The 25,896-nt window shown below is 46.4% G+C and overlaps 1 protein-coding gene across 2 annotated transcripts in view; it reads left to right on the top strand.

The window, feature by feature from the left end:
- MAP2K4 (mitogen-activated protein kinase kinase 4) overlaps window positions 1–25,896 on the top strand; it is a 146,173-nt gene that overhangs the window by 52,691 nt on the left and 67,586 nt on the right. For both annotated transcript variants that reach the window (XM_015426303.1, XM_015426302.1), the window contains one exon: window positions 14,817–14,919. In XM_015426303.1, coding sequence (XP_015281789.1) covers window positions 14,817–14,919 — 103 coding nt within the window. The remainder of the gene's footprint in view (window positions 1–14,816; window positions 14,920–25,896) is intronic.

Below are 25,896 nucleotides of genomic sequence, written 5' to 3'. Positions count from 1 at the left end.
AAGTCAGCTGCACAGCAGGGGGTTGAAGAGAATGGTTTGATGGCTGCTAGGCCAAGATTGGCAACAATAGTTCCCCAGGAGCCCCATCGTAAATGCACCAAACAATTCCTAATGATTTTCCAAAGCACTACTCCGTTGATAAATTGCAGCATTTTGAAGTAGCACCAAAGCTTTAAGATCTCTCCAGCTGTCACCTGGAGACTGGCAACAGCTTGTCTGGAGTGTGGGCAGTATGGAATTGTATCTGTGTGAGGTCCCCCTCTTCCTCCTCCTCCTCCTCAGATCCCACCCTCAGCAGGCTTCATCCCTAAAATATCCTGGAAGTTTCCAACCTGGAGTTGGCAACCCTATGTCCTTTATCTGCCTGTGTGTCTTAACTTTTACAACCCCCCCCCCTATGGAATGGAGTAAGGTCCAATCAGCTTCCATATGCAAATGACCTTGGAACGCTGGGCGGGACTGCACGAAGCAGCCAGTCAACACAGCCAGTGTATTCTGAGCGGCAGTTTTTCCGGCCTAACACTAAGGAGGTGAAATTTAGAATGTTCATATAGAATGTTCAAACTCAATTATATATAAGGAGAGATAATAACAGAGGCAACAGGATGGCAGTACTTTAAAAGAAACAATATTTTCAAAGAAGGTTGATTAGAACCCCAATAAGTTACTTGGTACTTTAAATTTAGACCTTCAGCTTCTCAAGGTGGTGTTTAAGAGGGAAATCTCTTGAAGTGTGCAGTTGATTAATGAGAATATCTTAATTTTCCCCATGGTTTTCTTCTAAAGGTGAAGGCAACTGGTTTATACAGATCTATGTTGTGATGCAACCATAATCATGCTTTCAGTAAAAGGTTAGGTGGGGCAAGGGCCATCATTATTAGATAGAAATATGGAAACAGCATGTCTTAAATCAGTGGGGAGGCTTAAGCTACACTTAGAAATAAATTCCATTAACTCCATTAATAGGACTAAGGTGCCAACCATTCCTTTAAAAGCTCGGGAATGTTAATAAGTGAAAACTACTGGGTCGATGCATGGAGGACTCGGACCATGACATGCGTTCAGACGCGTTTATTGTACTTCACAACAAGACACACAAAACGGCCCTGCAAGGCCAACTATATACACTCCACCTGGCACACCTCTGTCCCCATTGGAGGGTTTGAATCACCCACCAAGGGTGCTATTGGTGGACTCCCAGTGGACTATGATCCTAGGTCCCCTTTGTGTTTTGGGACCAAGCTCCTGGTATGACCGCGGACCCCTGGTGATGGTCCGTGTACATAATACCCCTCCCCCCTTAGTCTCAATCCAACCTGTGTTACATAGTCCCTCAGATAGGTGGGGGGGTCTGTGCTCTCGGAGGGAACGCCAGGGCGCTGGCACGGGGTTGTTTACGGCCGCCTCTGGCTGGCTGACTGTTTCTGGTTGCGGTGAGGGTGGCGGCGGCTCTTCGGGTTCTGGCGGTGTGGCCGGGGACTCGACCGGTGGGGGCTCACCTGTGTTGGGGAGTTCAAGTCGAGTGCTGGCTGGCGGCCCATAGAGTCCTGGCCCTTGAGCTGGGGATGTTCTTCCACCTCTGGGAGCTGTCACCGCCAAAGTTGGTCAGTGTGTTTTCTTAGGAGTTGGCCGTCCTCGGTAGAGACCTCATAGGAGACCGGGCCGGTGACTCAGACTACCCGGCCTGCAATCCAGGAGGGCCCTCTCCCAAAGTTCCGGATGAACACGGGGTCGCCTGGAAAGAGCTCCCAGGGAGCGTCCTTTTGTTCCGTCATATGCCGTGAGTCCGGTGCCTGGTCGGGATGTAGGCTTTCCAACAGGATCGTGGGACACCCGGCCCATCAGCAGTTCGGCTGGGCAGCGCCCAGTGATGGGGTTGGGTGTCGTCCACTGAGTCAGTAGGAAGCAGGCGAGCCGGAACTCCCAGTCTCCATCCGTGATCCGGCTGAGGGCTTCCTTTGCTGTGCGAACCATCCTCTCTGTTTGACCGTTGGTCGCGGGGTGGAATAGTGCCGATCTTACAAGCTGCATCAGGTTCCGCTGTAGGAAGTCCTGGAACTCTGCCGACATGAAGGCAGTCCCATTGTTGGAGACTATTGTGTCCTGCAACCCATGGGTTGAGAAGATCCGGCGGAGCAAGCGTATGACGGCCTTCGCGGAGGTGGTGGACATGGGGCTTATCTCCAACCATTTTGAGCAGGAGTCTACTGTTACTAAGGTTAACAGTCCCTGGAAGGGCCCGGGGACCAAGATTTGTGTGTAAAGTCCCACGATTGGGTTGGCGCGCTAGGCGGGTTTGGGTGGACTACCTGGAAAGTCTGGTATCTCCTTACCCAGGCCTCAATATCGGCATCGATTCCTGGCCACCAAACATGGCTCCAGACCATAGCCTTCTTCCTCACAATTTCCGGATGGGCCTCGTGGAGAGCATGGAGGACCCATTGTCGCAGGGCGTGTGGAACTACAACCCTGTCACCCCACAGGAGACAACCCTTGAGCACCAACAGCTCGTCCCTGCAGGTTGCGAACGCTGCGACTTGGCCCGCGGATGCCGTGGGCCACCCTCTCACCACCCAGCCCAAAACCCGCAAGATGATGGGGTCACAGGCCAAGTAGGGGCGGCTTGGAAAGGCCTTCGAGCATCAGGACCCCTGGGGCGGGGGGCGGGGCCGCATCTCTGGATGGGAGGGGCAGTCTGCTGAGGGCATCGGTGTGCCCCATCGCCTTGCCCGGCCAGTGTTCCAGTCGGTAATTGTAGCCGGCCAGGAAGAGGGACTACCGGAGAACCCTGGGTGAGAGTACCTGGGGGTTCTGCTTATCAGTCGCAAACAAGCTGAAGAGAGGTTTGTGGTCAGTTAGAATAGTGAAGGGGCGCCCGTACACAGAGTTATGAAACTTTTTCACCCCCACCACAATTGTCAACTCCTGGTCTATCTGCATGTAATTGCGCTCGGCAGCCATCAAAGTCCGGGAGTAGTAAGCCACAGGGACCTCCCGGCCTTCTGGAAGAAGGTGGCCTAGAACTGCACTGATGCCATAGGGAGAGGCGTCACACACAAGGATGACAGGGAGGGACTCATCGAAGTGCACCAAAACCTCATTGGAGATGAACTAAGAACATAAGAGACGCCAATGTTGGATCAGGCCAAAGGCCCATATAGTCCAACACTCTGTCACACAGTGGCCAAAAATACCAGGTGCTACCAGGAGGTCCACCAGTGAGGCCAGGACATTAGAAGCCCTCCCACTGTTGCCCCCCCAAGCCAGGACATTAGAAGCCCTCCCACTGTTGACCCCCCCCCAAGCACCAAGAAGACAGAGCATCACTTGCCCCAGAGCCCCTAGCTATACCTTGTGGCTAATAGCCACTGATGGACCTCTGCTCCATATGCTTATCTAATTCCCTTTTGAAGCCGTCCATGCTTGTAGCACCCACCACTTCCTGTGGCAGTGAATTCCATGTGTTAATCACTCTTTGGGTGAAGAAGTACTTCCTTTTATCCGTTCTAACCCGACCGCTCAGCAATTTCATGGAGTGCCCACGGGTTCTTGTATTGTGAGAAAGGGAGAAAAGTACCTCTTTCTCTACCTGCTCTTTCCCATGCATAATCTTATAAACCTCGATCATGTCACCCCTCAGTCGTCTTTTCTCCAAGCTAAAGAGCCCTAAGCGCTTTAACCTTTCCTCATAGGGAAAGTGTTCCAACCCTTTTATCATTCGAGTTGCCCTTTTCTGCACTTTTTCCAAAGCTATAATATCCTTTTTAAGGTGTGGTGCCCAGAACTGCACACAGTATTCCAAATGAGGTCTCACCATTGATTTATATAGGGGCATTATTATATTGGCTGATCTGTTTTCAATACCCTTCCTAATAATCCCCAGCATAGCATTGGCCTTCTTTATTGCAGTCACACACTGTCTCGACATTTTCAGTGAGTTATCCACTACAACTCCAAGATCTCTCTCTTGCTCAGTCTCTGCCAGTTCAGACCCCATCAATGTGTATTTATATTTAGGATTTTTGGCTCCAATGTGCATCACCTTGCACTTGGCCACATTGAACCCCATTTGCCATGTTGACGCCCACTTGCCCATCTTTGACAGATCCCTTTGGAGTGCCTCACAATCCTCACTGGTTTTCACCACCTTGAACAACTTTGTATCATCCGCAAATTTAGCCACTTCACTGCTTACTCCCAACTCCAAATCATTAATGAACAAGTTAAAAAGCAGTGGACCAAGTACTGATCCCTGTGGTACCCCACTGCTTACCCCCCTCCACTGGGAGAACTGCCCATTTATACTCACTCTCTGTTTTCTATTAATTAGCCAGTTTTTGATCCATAAAAGGACTTGTCCTTTTATCCCATGATTTTTGAGCTTGCTTAGGAGCCTTTGATGAGGAACTTTATCAAAAGCTTTCTGGAAGTCAAGGTAAATAATATCTATTGGATCCCCCTTGTCCACATGTTTGTTCACCCCCTCAAAGAACACTAATAGGTTAGTGAGACAAGATCTTCCCTTACAGAACCCATGTTGAGTCTGCCTCAATAGGTTTTGTTCATCTATGTGCCTACTAATTCTTTCCTTAATAATGGTTTCCACCAATTTACCCGGTATCGACGTCAGACTGACTGGCCTGTAATTTCCCGGATCTCCTCTGGAACCCTTTTTAAAGATGGGAGTGACATTAGCTACCTTCCAGTCCTCAGGAATGGAGGCAGATTTTAAGGAAAGGTTACATATTTTTGTCAGGAGATCCACAAGTTCACATTTGAGTTCTTTCAGAACTCTCAGATGTATGCCATCTGGGCCTGGTGATTTATCATTTTTTAAGTTGTCTATCAGTTTTAGGACCTTCTCTCTCGTCACCTCAATCTGGCTCAGGTCTTTCAGCACCCCTCCCGAACTCAGCGGTTCTGGAGTGGGAAAGCGCTTCTCATCTTCCACAGAGAAGACAGAGGCAAAAAATGCATTTAGCTTCTCAGCCATTTCCCTATCATCCTTCAGTACTCCTTTTACCCCTTGGCCATCCAAGGGCCCAATGAGTAGCACCTTGACCCCTGTAAATGCCGCCGCCTCCCTTGGGCCCCACGACCAGGTGCTGTCTTATCCAGGAGGTGGTGAAGAGGCTCTGCAACCACAGCCTTGTGTGGCAGAAAGGCGTGATAAAAGTTCAGGAGTCCTAAAAATGCCTGAAGTTCTGCCTTGCATGTGAGATTGGGGGCCTCCACGATGGCCTTGACCTTGTCCCTTGCCGGATGGAGGCCAGATGCATCGACCCGGAAGCCCAGGAAGTTTACCTCTGGGACCCCAAGGAGGCACTTCTCCCTCTTGACCTTGAGGCCCGCTGAGTCAGAACGGCAAAGGACGGCGCGGAGGCGGGAGGCAAAGTCGTCCGGGGTGGCCGTGCCGATAAGGACGTCATTAAAAAATGGTGTCACCCCAGGGATCCCTTTCAACAAAGAGTCCATGAGTTGCTGAAATATCTCTGGGGCCACACTGACGCCAAACTGTAACCTCCTAATCTTAAAAGCCCCCCGGTGGGTTACAATGGTCTGGGCCGTCGCTGTGGCCTCATCTACGGGCAGTTTTTGTTATGCTTGTGCGAGATCCATCTTTCCGTTTTTTTTAAAAAAAAAACTTCTGAAAACCTACAAGAAAAATAGGGAAGGGGAAACTATAAACTACGGGAGAAAGTAAAGATAAACCACTAAAAACCCAAGAGGGTGGGGGTCATATAATGCTTACAGTAAAATAGCTTTGAATAAAATAAAAGAGTACTTTGTTACATTTTAGGTGATCGTTAACATTGCTTAAATAATTCAAGTCCAGGTATTCTGACTTAGTAAAGAACCATGCAGAAGAACGGTTAAATAATAAGAATCAAAAGTCAAACTTCAGAGAAAATTAGCATCTCATTTGCCTCTTCTTTCCCTCAATTGATATCCTAGCTTGGGGGCAGCCGCCCCACCTTACGAATCTGAATCTTCTCCAGTAAGTGCTTCATCATGCTCTTCTCATCCTCTTCTTCTGTTGGATCCATTTGTTGCTGCAGAACCTCTCTTGTTTTCATAACAGAGACAGTTTTTCCCTCTTCCTTCGAGTATGATCCATTTGTAGGATATGTTGTTCTTTTGTAGAAACAAAGCCAAGTCTTTGTATTTTTTTCCTTTCCCCCCCTTATTTCAAAGGAAATGTCTTTCAAAACTCTTCAAAACTCTTATCTCCTTGCCATCAATTTTAAGGGTAGTTCCATTTGTTGCTTTTAATAACTGATCCCTCACTTGTCTTCTGGAGAATCTCACCACCACCTCGCCGGGCAGATTATTTTTCTTTATGTATTCTGAATATGACCTTGTCATGACTCCAGGGGATCTCCACCTTCTGCCGCCACCACCCTGGACTTATGGTCCCTTGAGAAGGCCCAGGTACCTTCCCAAGCCCCTTCAAATGCCCCTTTACAACTGAGAAATCACAGGCGCGATTGACCCAGGCAGAGAAAAAAAGCAGAAAGTGTTTATTAAAAACAACACTGGGACATGGAAAACAAGATAAGGTGCTTTAAAAGGGTATAACAGTGTGAAAGGCAAGATAAACATAATCTAACGCAGCTACCTGTTTCTACTTCCAGGCCCACAGCCTGCCTAGCACTCACGCTGAGCCAAGTGGAGATCTTCCTCTCTCCCAGACCAGCCTGTCCCCACAGACCAGGCTGCAAAGAGAGACAGAAAAACCTTCCGTTTTCCACAGTTAATGGCGAAGAACCAACCCTCCTCACACAGTATTCAACCGTCTCCTCACAGAATCTTCCTCTCTGATTGGCTATAGTCCATTGCTAAGCCTTATGGGGACTGTAGGCTGTCTGCTCACTGCCATGGATGTCTCTCCTGGGACCAGGGCATACTAGGCCTTGCCCCCAGTCCTGCATAGATCATGACAGACCTATAGATCGCATCCATTTCACCTTGAAGAAGATCCGCTTTAAAATCTGCCACCGGTCCCAAAGCATCACTCAAAATACTGTTTAAGATTCTCCCCTTTAGTCTCAGGAACTCCCTGAAATCTCAGTATAAAGCTTGCCTTTTCCATTTGTAGCTGTAGAAGCTGGGCTTCATCAGAGTTTCTCTTCTTTTCCATATCCAGCATTTGTTTTTTTAAGCTTTTTGGTGTTGGCATCCACTTCTTTCAGATTCTCAGCTGTTTGCTCTGTTGTTGTTGTTTTTGAAGTCTCATCCAGTTGCTGTTGCTGTGCAGTGAAATTTTGATTGAGTGTCTTCATTTGCTCCAGCAGGGGTCGCAATGCATCTCTTTGCATCATAGAGAAGTCTATGGTTGTATCCGGTTGGGTGACTGCACTCGCTGGGTAGCGCTTCCTGAATGAAGCTTAGGTTTTGTTTGCTTATCTTTCTCCGTCTTCTTCAGTGACATCTTTGAAGCTGTTTACCTTTAACAAAGATTACTAAAAGTCTCTAAAGTCTGCAAATCAACTGTATTTTTCTTGTAAGTTTCTTACTATAGTACCATTTTGCTTTCAATTCCATTCCCCTTTAAAAGGCATGCTTTAAGTCTGTTTTTATTTCCATGGGGGTGTTCCCCCCCCCGCTTACTTTAGGGGGGACTGTCAGCCATTTCTCTGGTTCTCGTTTCAACCAAACTCACTTTCAGTGTAGATCATGTAGATCTCGCCATCAAACATGTAAAATGCTCAACCTCCACTCACTTGTCCCAGTGTGCGTCTCTGAGTCCAGTACTGGAACACATAAGCGAGACCGTCAGGGCATTGGAACGCCTCAATCCACCGGCTCTGTGCCGGGGGAGAGGCGATCCTCAGCGCCCCATGGCTAGGAGCCCTTCACATGTACAAGCGCACCCACTCTCATCCGCCAGCTCACAGATCGCGTCCTCGGGAGCTCCCAAGAGACCATTGGCCATTAGAATGCCAAAACTGGAAGTCCTTCTGAGATCCAGCTTTCCAAAAATCTTAGCTCCAGCTAAGGAAGCCAACACATGACTCACGACCGGAATGGGGTATGCATGGTCAGAAAGGGTCTTGTTCAAAGTGCATTTATAGTCAGCGCATATGCGGATGTTGCCATTACGCTTTATGGGGGTTGTGATGGGGGTTTCCCACGGCGCATCGGAGACCGGTTCGAGGACCCCTTGTGCCACCAAACTGTCTAGCTCCGCATCAAACTTTGGCCGTAAAGCAAGCATCTGGTTGGGGGCAATTTGGGGGTCGAGTTGCAAAGAAACAGGTGGGCCCTTGTAACACCCCAGAGCCCCATCAAATACCACAGGGAACTCCCCGCAAACATCCACAAAATCCCATGGTGGACATTTATTAAGCCCCCCTACTGTGATGCCCAATGGTGGAAACCACGCCCACCCCAATAGATTAACCAAATTTCCCTCTACTACTATCAAGTCCAGGAAACCCTCAAAGCCCCGGTACTTCACCTGGAAAGTCCCCACACCCCTTATTGGAACCGGGTTCCTCTGGAAGTCCACTGAGCTCAAAGGCAAAGGTCACAGCTGAGGCCCGCCATTGGGACAAAGTCTGTTCAACATTTCCACAGAGATGATGGAAGCTGCTGACCCTGAGTCTACTTCCATTTGGCAGGGGGACCCCTCGATCGAGACCTGGACCTGGATCTTCGGGGCTGCGGGCAAGTTGGGGAGGCGTAGTACTTGTAGCGAGGGTTGGCTGGTCAGGAGGTAGAGATCGTACATGCCCTTGCTGGTCTCGTAGTGTGCGGAGGCCTGGTGGTGTGGCTGTGGCTTGGGTGGATGGTTCCAGTTGCCCTTGGATCTGCCGACACGGGCAAGGTGTCCCTGTTTCCATCACGTGTGGCAGTTGGCGTCCCGGAACCTTCATGACTTGCGCTCATGCACCTCTCCACAACTGGCACATGGGGAACATCCAGTAGGCTTACCGGGGTGTCGGGAGCCTCCTGTGGATCCTGTCGGCTTCCAGAGGTGGGGTGTGTGGACGAGACAGACGACGTCCTCATCTTAGGTTTTGGGCACTGAATCAGGCAGCACGAGATGGGATGCTGCCAGGAGGGTCGCGGTGGGAGGCCTCGTGTGCTATGGTGAGCTGGAGGGCCTCGTTGAGTTTGATGTCGGATGTGCCGATCATCTTTCTGCGGCGCTTCATGTCGCTGATCCCCCAGGCGAACTGGGTCAAGAGGTTCTCCTCTACCTTGGAAAAGTCGCACTCCATGGCATGCTGGCGCAGCACGGCCATGAATGCGGCGGCCGTCTCGCTGGGCTTCTGGATACACCCCTGGAATTTCACCCGTTTGGCCAGCGTCGTCGGCTTGGGCGTGAGGTACCTGGTCAGGGCGTCTAAGATCTCCTCATACGTACACTAGAGGATCGCCTTCGGGGCCAGGAGACTCTTTGCGAACCAGATGGTGTGCACGCCACACAAGCTGAGGAGGAGAGCCCTTCTCCTGCCTGCATCGGTGATCTCATGAAAGGCGAGATGGCAGATTAGCTGGTCCGTCCATGAATCCCAGAGCTTTGGATGAGTGGGGTCAAAAACCTCTAGGTGTCCCGGAGCAGAGGCTATGGCTCCAGCGCGGAGCGGGGGAGCGGTGTTCAGTGATACCGGGCACGGTGCAGTGCTGCTGGGAGCGGTGCGGGGTGCGGTGGTGTTTCTGGAACGCTGCTCGGTGCTGTGCTGGAAGGTGAGCCTGACCTGCTCATTCGGAATCCCACCTTCGTCGCCACTGAAAAGTACTGGGTTTGATGCATGGAGAACTCTGACCACGACATGCGTTCAGACACCGTTTATTGTACTTCACAACAAGACAAACAAAACGGCCCTGCAAGGCAGATGACTGGAAAAATGCTATAATAGTACCGATCTTCAAAAAGGGAGATTGCCAGCGCCCAAGTAACTACAGACCAATAAGTCTTTTGTCCATCGTTGGGAAGCTCTATGCCAAACATTTGGCTACAAAGCTTAAGTCTTGGATATTAGAGCAGCAAGTCCTTGGGATAGAGCAGATTGGGTTTTGTCAGGGCAAGTCAACCTTAGACCATTGCATTGTCCTTAACCACTTGGTTAATAAATACAAATCAGGGAAGGGTATGAAATTATATGCGGCTTTCCTGGATCTCAAGGGTGCCTTTGATTCGGTGCCCAGGGATATTCTGTGGGAGAAATTAAGTGACATGGGGATAGACAAGTGACTACTGTTCTTGATTAAAAACCTGCATTCTGGAAACACCTGTCAGATTAGATATTCTAAGAAGGGGGACTTAACAGCTAAGATTCCCATTAACGTGGGAGTTAAGCAGGGCTGCATTCTTGCGCCAACCCTGTTTCACCTCTTCTTAAATGATTTAGACCCCTTTATGAGGAGTATTGATGGCCATTGCCCTAAACTGGGTGAGAGGCATGTCCCGTTACTTTTGTATGCGGACGATGCTGTCCTGCTCTCGCTCTCAGAAATGGGGATGAAAAGGATGCTTGCTCAAGCTCTTGCTTATTGCAATAAGAACAAGTTGTCCCTGAACTTCGATAAATCCAAAATCATTGTGTTTGAGAAAAGTTGGAAGCCCATTAAGTGGATTATACAGGGGGAAAAAATCGAACAAGTCAAATGCCATAGATACCTGGGCATCTATTTCAATTATACTAACAGCTGGGCTACACATATTAAAGAAGCAGTTAAGTCATCAACTAACAACGCCCTTGCTATTGCCCGTTTCTTTTACACCAAAGGACATCAATATATTCCCACTGCTCTTAAAGTATTTAACCATAAAATACCCGCCAAACTGCTTTATGGTATCCCAATTTGGGTCTCGGCTTGTAATGAAGCTGTAGAACGTGTTCAATCTAAGTTCCTAAAGAATATCTTGGGGCTACCAGCTTGCGTACCATATGCAGCTATGTGCCTGGAGACAACCCAAAGACGGTTAATTACGATGGCATGGACCATAACCTTCAAATTTTGGCTGCGCCTTCATTTTAGATGTGGCCCAAACAGTCTTGTGGTGCACATGTTAACTGAATCCCATCTATCGACTTGGTTGATTAATATAGAGAAAAAAATTTCTATAATCGGCTTTAGTTTTGATGACTTGGTACTTTTGTCTGAGCAGAAGGCTTTTGCCTTACTCAAACAAAGACTCCTCGATATAGAGGTGCAAGACCTGAGAAGATTTGCGCACAGACATTGCTCTCCTGTGAGTATGGGACTTTCTTTTAGCCATATTTCCTCAGGATACCTGGCAAGACTGATTCAGCCCCATCTTCGTAGGGCTTTCATGCTAGCACGGTTTGACGTCCTTCCCTCAGCTGTTCTATCGGGAAGGTTCAACAAAATTCCCTATAAAGATAGATTGTGCCCCTGTGGGATGGGGGAAATCGAATCCATTGGACATGTGCTATTGTACTGTAAATTCCACTGTGACATCCGTGTTGTTTTTATTGAACCTGTGTTGGACCCCCTTTTGGGCCAATCTGATGAGCATAAAATTAGTTTTTTATTGTCTTCGCACAATATAGAAATTCTGGAACCTGTAGCAAATTTCTTTTATGAGGTATCTAGGAGGAGACGCTCATATTAAGGCAATTCGGAATGTGATACCCCTCCAGCCTATCTTGAGGCTCTATGCTGCATGTGTATTTGATATTTTATGCCAATAAAGGTGTTGTATTTGTATTTGTTTGTACACTCCTCCCGGCACACCTCTGTCCTCATTGGAGGGTTTGAATCTCCCAGCAAGGGGGCTATTGGTGGACTCCTGGTGGACTATGATCCTAGGTCCCCTTTGTGTTTGGGGACCAAGCTCCTGCTATAACTGCAGACCCCTGGTGGCGGTCCACGTACGTAACAATAAGCATTTTAAAAAGGGATTTTAGTTCATCCCTACTCTATAAAGAAAACACGTTCATTTTCATTTGAATTAAACTTCTAATGCAAAAGTTGCACTAGGCAAGTCTGATCTTTTTTCTTCATTATTTTAAGAAGGACCAAAGCCAGTACAGACTTTCTCTTAACTATAAGCAATTGGTCTGCGCAAAACATTATTTTACACTGAAGTGTACTAAAGGGAAGCCCTCTACTATGTTGAAAGCTGTCCTACTTTGCCTCATTATGCCTCTTAATCTTTGTACTGGAGCCTGGGAGAACTGGGTTAGAGTCCCCACTCCTCCACATACAGCTGCTGGCGTGACCTTGGGTCAGTCACAGTTCTCTCAGATCTGTTCTGGAAAGAGCAATTCTTGAAAGAGCTCTCTCAGCCCCACCTACCACACAGGGTGTCTGCTGTGGGAAGGGGAAGGGAAAGGAGAGTGTAAACCACTTTGAGACTCCTTTGGGTAGTGAAGGGTGGGGTGTAAATCCAGTCTCTTCCTCCTCCTCTGCTTCTGCTTTCTTAACAGGAAGCTGTTGGTGCAGGCAGCCAGTAAACATGGACTGACCCTGGCACATTTTATTGCCTCATACAGTGCAGAAAGTGTTTGACAGGTTCATGTATTTTATTATGAACATGTAGTGCAACTATGGTGGACACTGGAGGTCCTGCAGTATCTGTGGAAACTTATTCCTCTTGATAGATGTCATTAATATTTGATAGCATGCAGTGTGATCTTTAAGCTGGCAATAGGAAGCCTTTTTTGGTAGGAGTTCCATATTTCCAGTTTTAAATTGCTTGTGGTGTACAGCAAAACTCTGTGTGTACATTTGCACTGTCAGCAGTCACAGATCTATGGATATAGATACTCATTCTCTTGCATGCACATGTAGAGGAATGCAGATACATTTATCTACATGAATGTACACATGTTCTCTATGTATGCAGAGATGCACATTCTTGCAGAGGCTCTGTCAATCACATATGCAGCTGCACTTCTTTCTTCAAAAGGCAGCAACAGAACAGATTGTTCTTGTGCCAGATACCTTAGTCAAAATCTGTGGCATGATTGCATCTAATGCTAGCATTTCAAATGGCAGCTAAGGATGTGACCCTGTCCATTTTTTAAAATTGAACCTCATATATAACTTGCATGGTGCACCTTGCTGCTTGAGAGTAATAAGATGTATTTTAACCCTTGATGCTAAAATATTAATATTAAAATATTAATACCTGGAAACTCAGATTTTCAGTCCTGGTAATTATTTTAATATTAATATTGTAAGGGTAATGATAATTGTAGTGCAAAGAAGCTGTGTTGTTAGAAGCTGGCTTGCTTAATGGCTGAATCTCTCATATATAATTGTCACTTGGAATGGCAAGATTCGATGTGTGGCAAAATCAGTTCGCTCCCTGCTGTGTCACTCACCCCAAGTCTGTATCCATTGCCTGCCTGCTTCCCTCAGTCCCACCCACACAGCCTCCAGCCACACTCTTTACTCTCCAGGGAGCCGTCCAACGGCATGGATGCTCCAATGGACTCTCCTGCGGGGAGGCAGGAGGACGGCCCCACCTGGCCTTGCCACGGCCTGCTCACTTCCTCCAGCCCCAGCCCGAGCCATCCTGGCTGGCACCACCAACATCACCTTTTCCCTTGCCAGCCTCCGTATGCCGCCTGCTCGCCCCTCTCTCTGCTGCGCTCGCCGCTATCACTCACCCTGGCCATGACAGCGGCACCAGGAGGAGGAATCTGAGGTGAAGGAACGTGGGGAGGGGTGCCGGGCAGGCAGGAGGGAGGGAGGCAGTGCCACGGCCGCCCCAGAAACAGAACATGCCGGCCGGGGATGTGGACAACGGAACAGGCAGGTGGCGCTGACGGGAGGGGAGAAGGTCGGGGGCCTGCGGGAGACAGTGGAGGGGAGAGCATCAGCTCCCTGAGGGAAGATGGTGGACAGAAAAGGGACAGGGGGCTGATGGGCAGACCACCACAGAGGCGGCCCGCAAGCCGCTGGACACATCAGTGTCTCCCCTGCAGTCTCCACGAAGCGGGAAGGCAGGAGGACAGTCTTGCCTGGCCGCTCCCTCCCGACGCAAACCGCACTGGCTAACGCCTTCTTGCCTGCGGCAGCCTCCCTCCACAGCCTGCTCACTCCTCCCTCCGCCATGCTCGCCACCTCCACTCCACCCGGCCATGACACCAGCAGCACGAGGACAGCTCTGAGGTGAAGGCCCACAGGAAGAGACGACAGGCAGCCAGGAGGGAGAGAGGCGGCCAGTGCCGCAGCCACCCAAGACGCAGCACACTCCAGCCAGGGATGCGAACGACAGCACAAGGCCACCGGGATGGGCAGGTGCTGCTGACGGCCGGGAGAGGGTCGGGGACCTGGGGGAGACAGTGGAGGGGAGACCTTCAGGTCCCTGAGGGGACAAAGTTCAGGATAAACCATCACGGGCCTCAGAGGCAGACTGAAAGCCGCTCGACTCCACAGGGGAGGGAAACACTGCCGGCCCAGCCCATCGCACCTTGACAACAGGCTCTCGGAAGGGAGCAGAAAGCGGGGGGGGGGATCTGTCTGTTTGGAGACAGCCCGCCCACGGAACTGCTGCCAGCCCGTCCCCTTGCCCCACCACTCACAGCATCTGGAGAGCGGGAAGAAAGTGGTGGGCCAGGGAGAGGAAAGGCCCCATGTCTAGCTACAGCTCGTTGTCTCACTTCCACAACAGGCTTTGTTCCTAGTTTACTATAAAGCAAAGGAGCTCTACCCAATGGCTGGTCCATTGCTACTGTGACAGATGTTGTCATATAATACATGTAATGATGATATAAGATGGTCTTACATGCAAGGAAGATATTATCTAGTTTATTTCAGATGCTCTCAGTACAGTATAATCTTTGTTCTCTTGCCGATATGAATTTTTTGTGTTTGCTTCCTCTCAGGTAAGCGCAGAGCACTGAAGCTGAACTTTGCAAATCCACCTTTCAAATCCACAACAAAATTTACTCTAAACCCAACTGGAGTTCCTTTTCAGAATCCACACATGTGAGTATAAAGCCATAAATTCTACCAGTTGGAACAACTCTGAAATAGGAAGACAAAGAAGTTTCCTTTGACTCACATGTGTTGTAGGCAGTTTCAATTAAGTGTAGTCTGGACTAATATGTGGGATTTCCTGGTTACATAATTTTTTCACATGTAAATTAGAAAAAGCTATTTTTTTACGTTATCTTAAATTGAAATGTTCGCTTTGAGCTATGCTTTAAAAGCCTTGTTATCTGGTACATAATCCCTTATCGTTTAATCTCATTCATTGACCACTTTAATTGATGCTTGCTACTGTTCAAGTTGGCTAACTTTTTGTTTCTCCATTTAGTGTACAAGATATATCTGAGACATTTTATCATTAAAAATTGAACTTTTTGAGAAATCAAACTGACAAAATGTGTTCTGGACAACCTTATGTAATTTGGTATTAAGAGCAGTGCAGGGCAATTGGATGCTTTATCTAATGGAGTGCCTCCTGATACACAAGCTTTGTATCCTCAGATCCACTAGTCTGGATTGATGGGTTACCTCGCAGCCTGTAAATGTAGTGAACTCAGTAAACTCTGTGTTCTTTGTAAGGATTCAGAAATCTTGTCAGTGAGAAAATTCAAAGCATAGTCCTTAGGACTGTGTTGCCTTGGGATGTACATCATGGACTGTTTTTTGATTTGCTGTGTCTATTGCTGCTTGTTCATGTAGCTCAGAGTTTTATATTTCCCATAGGCAAAATATATATCATAAAACTTTTAATTTTTGTTACTTTCTTAAGAAGTTTTCCCATGTTTTGAACATTAAAGAAATTATTAAAGAAAGAAATTTGTATCATTCTTGTTGAAAGTTAGAAAATACAGAGGTTTGCATTTTTAAATGGACTACAAACCACAATGAAGATAGGGGAAGGGAACTACAATTAAGGAGAAAGAAAAGATAATTACTACTAACTAAAACCCAAGAGAAGGAGATCATTAAAACAGCTTGAGTACAAAGTCTTTCCTTTAATCGCTAATATGTTTTGAACTTAGTCAGACATGCTAAAATATCTTTTTAGTCTTAAATTTAACTGTTAGAGAGAAACCCCAGAGCATCTCATTATTAAGAGCTATACTTTCAAAGGCACAATTCAGAGTCCTTCAGCCTTCATTTTTTCTTATCTTTTCTTTTCCTCAGTTTGTATGGACTTTTAGGGGCAGCCGCCCCTTTTTCAGAAAGAGAGTCCTCTCCAGAAGACCCCGAGTCCAACTCGCCACTGGACTTGCTGTCCTTCTCCTCTTAAAAAAAATCCCCTCCGGGGGGCCCAAAAAATAATAATACAGAAGTTTGAAACATGCATTCTTAATAAGGTTTCAAATTGCCCAGCCCAAAAGAGGAAGACTAAGATGTTGGGCTCTGGACCTCTCCTGCCCGTGTTAAAGCTCATACTGCCTGAACGTTTGCCTTTTCCTATTAGCCTTGCACCTCCTTCTCTAAAATGGATTTTGACAGTTTTCTTCCTGCTTTGCCTTTTCCTTTTTGATGGATTTCAAGTCCACAGTAGACATACTAGATAACTAATCATCCACTTCTAATGGCTTTCTTGGTTAGAATTATGTTTCATCTATATGGAGCGGCTCTTTTCTTGCAGTTTTTTTGCACCAAATCCTAACATTCTTAACTTTCAACTCACCCAAGCGTATAGGAGAGAAAATATTTTTCTGTGGTAATCATCATCCAAAGGACTGATTCCAAAGAGTGAATGTGGGTTCTAGACCATGCAGTCCAATGCAGAAGATAAATGTGTTTTAAATCTGATGCTGCACATTCTGCACTACTAATACAAAAGCAGTCTCCCTTTCTAGAATAAGTCTATTCTGTAGTCTTATAGAGTCTAATTTGATTACCACCCCTCTCCCTCTCCTCCAGCTCAGCTGCAGCTTCAGACTTCTTGGCCACAGCGAAACCAAGGGCCCTCTGCCCGCGCTGGGGGCTATGGCATCCTCCCGGAGGGGGCTGGGTCCATCTGTGGAGGCATGGCCCCCCCTTGCCCCTGGCTAACTATGGGCCTGTACCCACCTATTTTTTTTCTTCACAGCTTTATAATCGCTTCTAGGATGATATCTTTGTCTTTGTCACCTTATTACATGTCTTAGTTCTGTAGTTTTTAGAAGTTTGCCCATTAATAAATTAGGAATATAGTATCTAAATGAGGATTTTTTGAAAAATTCATTCTGATTGATGGGATGGCTTAAAATTGCTTCCATCTTCTTTCATGAGATCTTTTCTAGCTGGAGACTTTGGTAATGGCATGGAGGGCCATATGTGCACATGTGCTGTGACTGAGGCAATTTGTTAATGATTTTAAATACTTTTCTCTGGTCTTTATGGATTCTCTTTAGAATGTTGGTTGCTGTTCTTGGTTTTCAATGCAAGTGATTCCTAAGCATAACCATATTTATAGATTATGTGGTGTAGCTTGTGTTCCATTCATCTAGAGGAGTAAATCCAAAAACTCAGAGATTATAATTTATCCTTTTTTCTGTGCTATTCTCAGCAGAGTTACACTCTTCTGAGCACACTCATGTCAGTGAGCTTAGTAGGGATGTTTAGGATGATACTTCTAGTCTTGGATCCTCTCCTTTTGTTCCTCCCCACACACACATTAGCATGATGGACAATTTACTTGAATCTTATGTCCTTGAAAATAATATGAAGGGAAATAATGACCCGCATGTTTCATGAAAACATGTGCCTGTTAGATATATTTTCCTTGGTTGACAGAGAGTGATCAGAGACAAGTCAGGATTTTATTATACATGAAAAATAATTAGCCCTTTTAAAGAACTTGTTATAGTACAGTCAGTTCTCTTCCGAACTTGGGTGCCCCCAAATGAAAACAACTGTGGAGGAGTCTGTGCACAACATAGGTGAAAGTGGCTTCAGTATGGGATTAGTACACTTTGTTTCACTGGCTAGATCTACTGTTTATAAAGATTTAATTTAGGCACCATTGTACATTGATTTCTGTGGGCCTTTTGGCCATTTCTAAATGAGGTGTCTGATTTGAACAGCAGCTTTCTGTAAGTTAAGCATGTTTTGTCTGAACCTTTTTTTGTCAGCACGTGCATCTCCAGGACAGAATTTAATTCAGTTATACTGTTTGTTTACTTATGGTCTCTCCTGCCACCATGGCTAGTATTAGGGGAGTTCTTTATGCATGCTTAAAAGTTACTTCATATGCTGTCTTAGTGATTAAAAGACATTTATGTTTATTTGTTGGTACTAGAACTCCAGTTAAGATTAGATACAGTTCAGTTATTTTTTACGTTTACTGGTTACCAGAACATGCTTCGAATAGAGCTTTCCAGATCCTCTGTATCAATAGCTATGCAGAAAATATCTATATAATTCTTTCTGTTGTTCAATATGGAATGAGAGAGATTCCTAGGTGTTGTCCTGGAAACCACTTGAAACTAGTTTTACGTTGGTGGTTTCACCACAGTTTTAATGTGGAAAAAAACTTCAGCTAGAGCAGGGCTTGTGCAAGTCTTATGCTAGATCAGCATTGCTACTACTTAGGCATCCAACTTTTTCAGTTCTCTTGGCTAGCCTTTTCTGCTTCAGGTAGAAATGGGATACGGTGATCAGTTAAAAGAAATTTTCTACATTTGATTTGTTCTGCTTTTTTAGAATAAATAATTTTGAAAGTTCATGAAGGCCAGTGCACACACCCTTCCATATATATATGAACTCACTGCTGAATTTTAGGTTACAGAATACTCAATAATATCTGAAGACCCTCAGAACTGCAGTGGGATAACAGTGAAGTATGTATATTGAAAGCTCAACTACACATCTCTCCTTTTACACCTGTGTAACCTCTTGGGTGCTTCCTTTATTTAAAACATTCTTTTTGACCTTACCTTCAATCCACCCACCCTTAATGGCTAGGGTGGTTCACATACAAATATATCAGCAAGATACACATTTATATATAGAGAGAAATTGAAATTAAAAAGTATAAAAGACTCCTTGTGTGTGTCTTATACTTAAGTGATATATTTCCTCTTCCTTAGTGCTTCACTGTAAGAGTGCTGTGAGAGTTCCGGTATAAGTGTTTTGACTCCATCAAAAAGGCATAATCTAGATGGAGCTGTCCTTTTCACAGCAGGCATGCTTGTTCTGTGCTGCAGCATAGCTTCCTTGTACAGGCAGCTGCGAGTGAGTCAGGATATCCTGTCCTTGGCTTTCTTGAAAGTAAGGGGCTTCTCTAGTTAGCTCTGCCCTAATTACTGGATCTTCATCGTGGTCCCTGTGCAGTCCCACACTTGGGTTTTGGGCCTGCCCACGAACCCGACCTCGGAGATCTAGAAGAACTAGCCTCAGACATTTTTGACGGGCTTTTTCCCTCCGCTCTGGGAAGCAGGCTGCTACTGCGCATGCCTGGAGCTGAGGAGAAAACCCTGCCCCCGCTCAGTTTCTTCTTTTCCACCGCCTCGTTCGGACCTCGTTGCATTTTCTCCTCATCTGGTTACCTCAGACCAATTTTTACCTCACTAATTTGAGTCCCTCTTTTTCTTCAACTTCGTTACATCTTCGTCTTCATCTTCATTGTCTACCAAAAAAAATTATTCATTGTCAGTGTGAGGACTGTCTCCCTATTCCTCCATTCTCTCCCCCCCCCCATCCTGGCGGAGTCTAAAAGGAAAACCACCTTTTAAAAAAGGTGTCGGGGCTGTGACGCTAAGTTACCGTCGATGGATGGACACTCGCTCTGCCTTTTTTGTCTGGGAGAGGGCCATCAGGTTGATTCCTGTGCTCACTGCAGTAATTCAGCAATCAAGCCCGTAAAAATCATGCAGCCCGTCTTCAGAGCTATCTCTTAGAGGCTTCCCTTCGTCCCCAGATGTCTCATGCCTTGACGGCTCACGCCTCGCCTCCGCCTTCACAATCGATGGGAGATTTGGCTCTGTCGGCACCTACCCCTAAGCTGAAATGTAAGTCCGACAAAAAAAGGGAAATGGTCCCTGAAGTTGACTGTCTCGGCCGTGTCTGATAAAGAGAAATGTAAGTCTGAGAAACCAGCAAAACATTCTTCAGAGTCGTCCTCTGATCCCTCTAAACTGAAGAAATCTAAGTCATCTTTGACTGTCAATGCTTCGACACCAGCAGCTACCTGGACGTCAGCAGCAGTACCGTTGGTACCTTTGGATTCGGCTACTCTCCAATCCGAGATGGCTCGATCCCGACCGGTGGAAGACCGTCCTGACGACACGCACCAGACTCAGGTTGTTACGATCCTGTCTCGTTCACCATTAACTTACAGTCAGCCGCGCTCTGATCTCCTTGAATCAGATGATCCTCGGGATCAAATCCTTCGGGATTGTGAGCAATGGTTTTCGACCACTTTCAACCTAAAGGCAAGACCCAACAGCCTAAACAACCTGGCTCTAATGCCAAGCAGTCTCTTTGACTTCACAAGGCTCCCGGGCGTTCCCATGCTGTCCACCATCACTCCTGGTTCGGGCAACAGACTTCTTCCCCTTCTCCTCACATGGGAGCATATTACTACAGACTTTTGCGTCCTTACCATAATTCGCATGGGATATGCCATAGAATTTCTGCAGTTATCCTGTCTGCCTCACTTTTATCCCACCCTTCCAAACTGCTTTCTCAGAGCAGAAGTCGCAGACCTCCTTTCCAAAGGCTCAGTGGAACCCATACCCGTATCCCAACACCACTTGGGGTTTTACTCCCGCTACTTCCTGGTTCCCAAGCGGACAGGAGGAAAGCATCCCATCATGGATCTCAAAGACTTAAATACCTACAGCAAGAACAGGAGTCTATTTTCCCACTTCTACAAAAAGGTGATTGGTTGGCATCCCTGGATCTCCAGGATGCCTATTTCCACCTGACTATTTGTCCGCGCTTCTGCCAGTACCTTTGCTTTGCTGTTGGTACTGTACATTATCAGTACTGGGTCCTTCCCTTCAGTTTGTTGACCGGTCTGAGGGTTTTTACACAGTGTATGGTGGTGGTCGCTGCCGCGCTGAGACAACAAGCCATTGTCGTCTTCCCGTATATAGGCTATTGGTTTCTGGTAGCTCCTTCTCCACAGGACCTCCTTCTAAACTTCAGTCAAACCTGCAAGCTACTTGCCGCTCAGTGAACCTATCCAAATTCCATCTTCAACCAACTCAAATTTTGTTGTTTATCGGGGCCGACATCAACACTGTGAAGCAACGCGCCTTCTTGCCTCGGGAAAGGGCTACCACCCTTCAATCCCTAGCCCGCAGGTGTCTTTCCTCCCCGGACCAAATGGGGGATCTTCAGTGTCTTTTGGGACATATGGCAGCGACAACATTTGTAGTTCCCTATGCAAGTCTACATATGTGCCCGCTCCAGTTGTGGTTTTTGCATCACTTTCAACCTCACGTAGATCCACCAACAGTGACCCCCTTGATCCTTACTTCCGTCCTGGCATCCTTACGGTGGTGGATCAACGACACCAATCTGTTCCTGGGAATTCCGTTTCAACTTCCACCTCCCACCAAACTTCTGACTATGGATGCGTTGTTGTGGGGTTGGGGAGCCCACTACAATGACCTAACAGCTTGAGGCGTATGGTCTGCTTCCGACAGGACCTTACACATCATCTGCCTCGAACGCGTGGCAGTTCATCGAGTGCTGAAGTCCTTCCTGCCCAGGCTGCGGGGCCACCATGTACAAGTCGCATCAGACAGTATCGCCACAGTTTATTACATCAACAAACAAGGGGGCATTGTCTCGATCAATCTGTGCAGACATGCCCTAGCCCTCTGGATTTGGTGTTTAGTCCACGATATCCACCTGACAGTGGTACACGTCCTGGGCACCTCGAACGTACAAGGGGATGCTCTCAGCAGATCTCGCTCCAACAATCACCGTCTACATATGTGCCCGCTCTCAGCAGATCTCGCTCCAACAATCACAAATGGTCACTGACCACGGCTTACCTCGATCGAGTTTTCCACATATTCGGTGGGCCCGACGTACATACATTCGCGACCCATTACAACACGAAGTGCCAGTTCTTCTTCGGTCGTGGCACTCTGAAGCACGGCTCCGGAGGAAACACTTTCCTACAGGGATGGACGGGGTAACTATTTTTCATGTTCCCTCTGTTCCCCCTGATTCCGCGAACTCTACAAAAAAATCACCATGGACCGCACTTCATGAATCCTAGTGACTCCCTGGTGGCCTCGACAACCTTGGTTTGCAACACTTCTTTGACTCTCTCGGGGGACCTACATCCGTTTTCAATCAGTTCCGAACATTGTAACACAATGCAACAGGAAAGTACTCCACCACAACCCGTCAGTTTTCCGTCTGACGGTCTGGAAAATTACTCACTGATGTTCTCCCTCATGTCCAGCACATGCTTCTCAATGCACGGCATTCGTACCAGGCTAACTGGACTCATTTCTCCAACTACGCCGCTAGTCATAATCTGGACCCAAAGTCTGCACCCCTTTCTTTGGTGCTGTCATACCTCCTCTCCCTCAGTGACTCCGGTTTGTGTTATTCCTCATTGAAAGTTCACCTTTCGGCTATTTTAGCCTTTCACCACCCTATTGAGGGTGTTACTGTTTTTTCTCATCGTACATCTAAATCGTTTTTAAAAGGAATGTTGCGGCTTCATCCGCCTGTTAAACCTTTGATCCATGCCTGGAGTCTTTCCTTAGTTCTTTCAAAGTTAATGGGGAAGCCTTTCGAGCCCTTGGGGACAGTGCCTCTCCACCTCCTATCCTGGAATACAGCTTTTTTGGTTGCCATTATGTCAGGTTGATGGGCCAGTGACATCTGCGCATTCCGGTCAGACCCACCCTATGCCATCTTCCATAAGAAGAAGGTAGTACTCCGACCAGACCCTGTTTTCTTACCCAAAGTGGTCTCTATTTTCCACCTCTCCCAACTGTCATCTCTGCCAGCTTTTTGTGCAAACCTCTCCGATGACGGTCAGCGCGCTCTTCATACCTTGGGCATTCATTGGGCTCTGTCCTTCTACTTAGACAGGACTCGCTCCTTTCGCAAGGATGTTCAGTTGTTCATAGTCTACGAAGCCCCACATAAGGGTTGCAAGATTTCTTCCCAGCGTTTGGCGAAGTGGGTGACTTCGACGATCAAGCTCTGCTATGATGTTGCCCGTGAACCCCTGCCTGACGTAATCTGAGCCCATTCCACAAGAGCTGTGGCTACCTCTTCGACATTCCTTAATGGTGTTCCTTTAGAGGATGTTTGCACTGCGGCAACATGGTCGACCCGGTCCACCTTTGTGATGCATTGTGCACTAGATGTTCGTGCTCGGAGAGATGCGTCCTTTGACCACTCAGTTATCAAGTCGTTCTTCCATTGAACCTTCCATCATGGGATTCCAGGTAACCCTGTACACATACCCTTGTATGCTTGTCTGTCTTACCTGTCCCATACTTGGGTGTTGACCTTCAGTGCTCATTTGACGCCAACACCCTCCTTCCGAATGATTTAGCTGGTTAATCACCCAAGTGTGGGACTGCACAGGGACCACGATGAAGATGAACAGGTTGCTTACCTGTAACTGGTGATCATCAAGTGGTCACCTGTGCAGTCACACACGCCCACCCAGCCTTCCCCACTGTTGGCTATTGCATCTATCTTTCTACATAGCCTTGCTAGCAGCGGCTGGAAGAAACTGAGTGGGGGCGGGGTTTTCTCCTCAGTTCCAGTCATGTGCAGTAGCAGCGTGCTCCCCAGAGCAGAGGAGAAAAGCCTGCCAAAAATGTCTGAGGCTAGCTCTTCCAGATCTCCAAGGTCGGGTTCGTGGGCAGGCCCAAAACCCAAGTGTGTGACTGACCACTCGAAGATCATCAGTTACAGGTAAGCAGCCTGGTTTTTTTGTTCTTAGTTGAAATTGATCTTGCTAGACCTGGCATTCATTAGAACTCAGGATTGGTTGCATGTCTTCAAAACAATACATGAACATTTTTTAAAAACTTCAAACAATTTCAAGGTGATCACTATTTTGTTGCATTTATGTTTGATCAGAAAGAATTCTGTTTGATTCTTGAGCATCATTAGTTCTCAGTCAGCTCCTAAATCTGTTTTCTTGCCAACTACTACGGAATTGATAAGTGAGAAAATGAGTAAGAAGGAAGCCAGTAAGTGTGAAACTAGAGTTTGCAAATGATCCCCATCAAAGTTTTCCTTCCTGAATGATCATCTACAATTATTTCCAGATTCAGTATTTTTATAAACTTCCAGATTGAGTTGCATATAGGAAGATGCACAATGGTGAATATTTATTTAGATATTTATAGCCTTCTTTTCTCCCCAGTGGGTGCCCAAAGCTAGGGGTGTGCACTCAGTATATACCAAGCCGAAAAAGTACCAGGAAAAATATTGTATTGAAAGGTATTTTACTTTACCAAAATAGCTGCTCCCAAATAAAAGCACAACTTGGTGAGTGAACTTAGAAGGGATTTAAACTTTAAATGCTTCCTGAGTTCACTCACTGAGTTGTTCCACTGTGAGTGCACAACTCTGCAAGTGAACTCAGCAGGCGTTTAAACTCAGCGAGTGAACTCAGAAGGGATTTAAACTTTAAATGCTTGCTGGATTCACTTGCAGAGTCACACGGCGAAGCTTCTGATTACTTTGTTGTACATTTTGAGGATTAGAATAGTCAAGACAAATTAGAATCTTCTGTTCTACTTTGTTCAGACATTACCAGTTCTTGTCTGCAGAGAGAAATAGAGAGAGTGCTGAATGCATTAAAATTCTTAATAGAGCAAGAATGTGCATTTGCTATGTTAGGCTATTTCAATGGCAGCACCTGCAGTTTTATTATGTTTAGGGGAGCGGGGGTGGAAAATAGAATGATGAAGCATTATAATAGTTGACAGTTCGTGAACATCTCCTAACATAACAGTCTTCAGAAGAATGCCATCAAATACTTATTTCTGTAGGCATTGTGCTATGACTGTGGAGTTGTCTGTGGCATAATGTATTTGTCCCCTCCCCTTTCCCTCCACCTTCCTGTGAGAAAGGAAAGGTATTTACTTTTCTTTTTCTCGTTGTGATCCCTAACCCAGATGTGCTTCTGAAATTATCAGAATGATTCAAAATAGAAGCGTAGCAGTGAAACAGCACAGTAAATATCTCTTTATGATTATATAACAGATTACTTTTAATTCTAAGATATTGTGACATGTCCCTTTTCCTGACCTTCCTGGAAAGGGGTTCATTTTCCTTGTTTGTCTTTCCTCTGCATTTCCACTGAAGGGGTATTTTGTCACGGTTAGTGTGGGAGATTTCTTACCTGGAAATATTTGTGAGAGATTTGGATCCAGTAACTCTTGCTTATTCCTCAAGTAATCACAAAGTGGACAGTGAAAGTTAGCCTGTAGCTCCTCCAGCTGTTCTGGGAAAGATTGCAATTTACCCCACAGTAGTTAATGGGGTAATAATGTTCACATGATTGGTGGATCTAAGACACAAGCCTTTCAGGTGAGAAATTTTCCTTTATCCAAGCACATTGGAAATCAGGTGGTGGTAAGCAAGGTGGTTAATTGTTCCATGAAGCTAAACATCACTGTTTAGTTACATTCAGCTAGCAACTTTATTGCAGGTGATCAATATGATAAATAAAGTATTTCATCTGAAACGAAGTCTTATCCTACTCTTAAATGTGTTTGTTTCACTTTTAGTGAAATTTATTTCCAAATAATTGTTCTTCGGATTATAACCTTCCACTACATGTATTCAAAATTTAGCATTAGTAGTTTTGACAAGATTTACGGATTAATTGCTTAGCTGTACTCTCTCTTTCTCTCCCTTTCTCAACCAGTAAGAGTTATAGGCTAGCCTTAGCATGGAAGTGAAATATGCTTATTTTTCTTATGCTATCTGAAAGACAGTCTGTCTTCTCTTTAACTTTGTGTGTATGTGTTATTGTGTTATGTGATAACAGCACTGTGTTTTCCT

Source organism: Gekko japonicus, unplaced genomic scaffold (genome assembly GCF_001447785.1).
Source record: "Gekko japonicus isolate JY-2015 unplaced genomic scaffold, Gekko_japonicus_V1.1 scaffold501, whole genome shotgun sequence".
NCBI classification, from domain to species: domain Eukaryota; kingdom Metazoa; phylum Chordata; class Lepidosauria; order Squamata; family Gekkonidae; genus Gekko; species Gekko japonicus.
The sequence above is the reverse complement of the archived record's forward strand: the minus strand, read 5'-3'. Positions and strand labels throughout refer to the sequence as shown.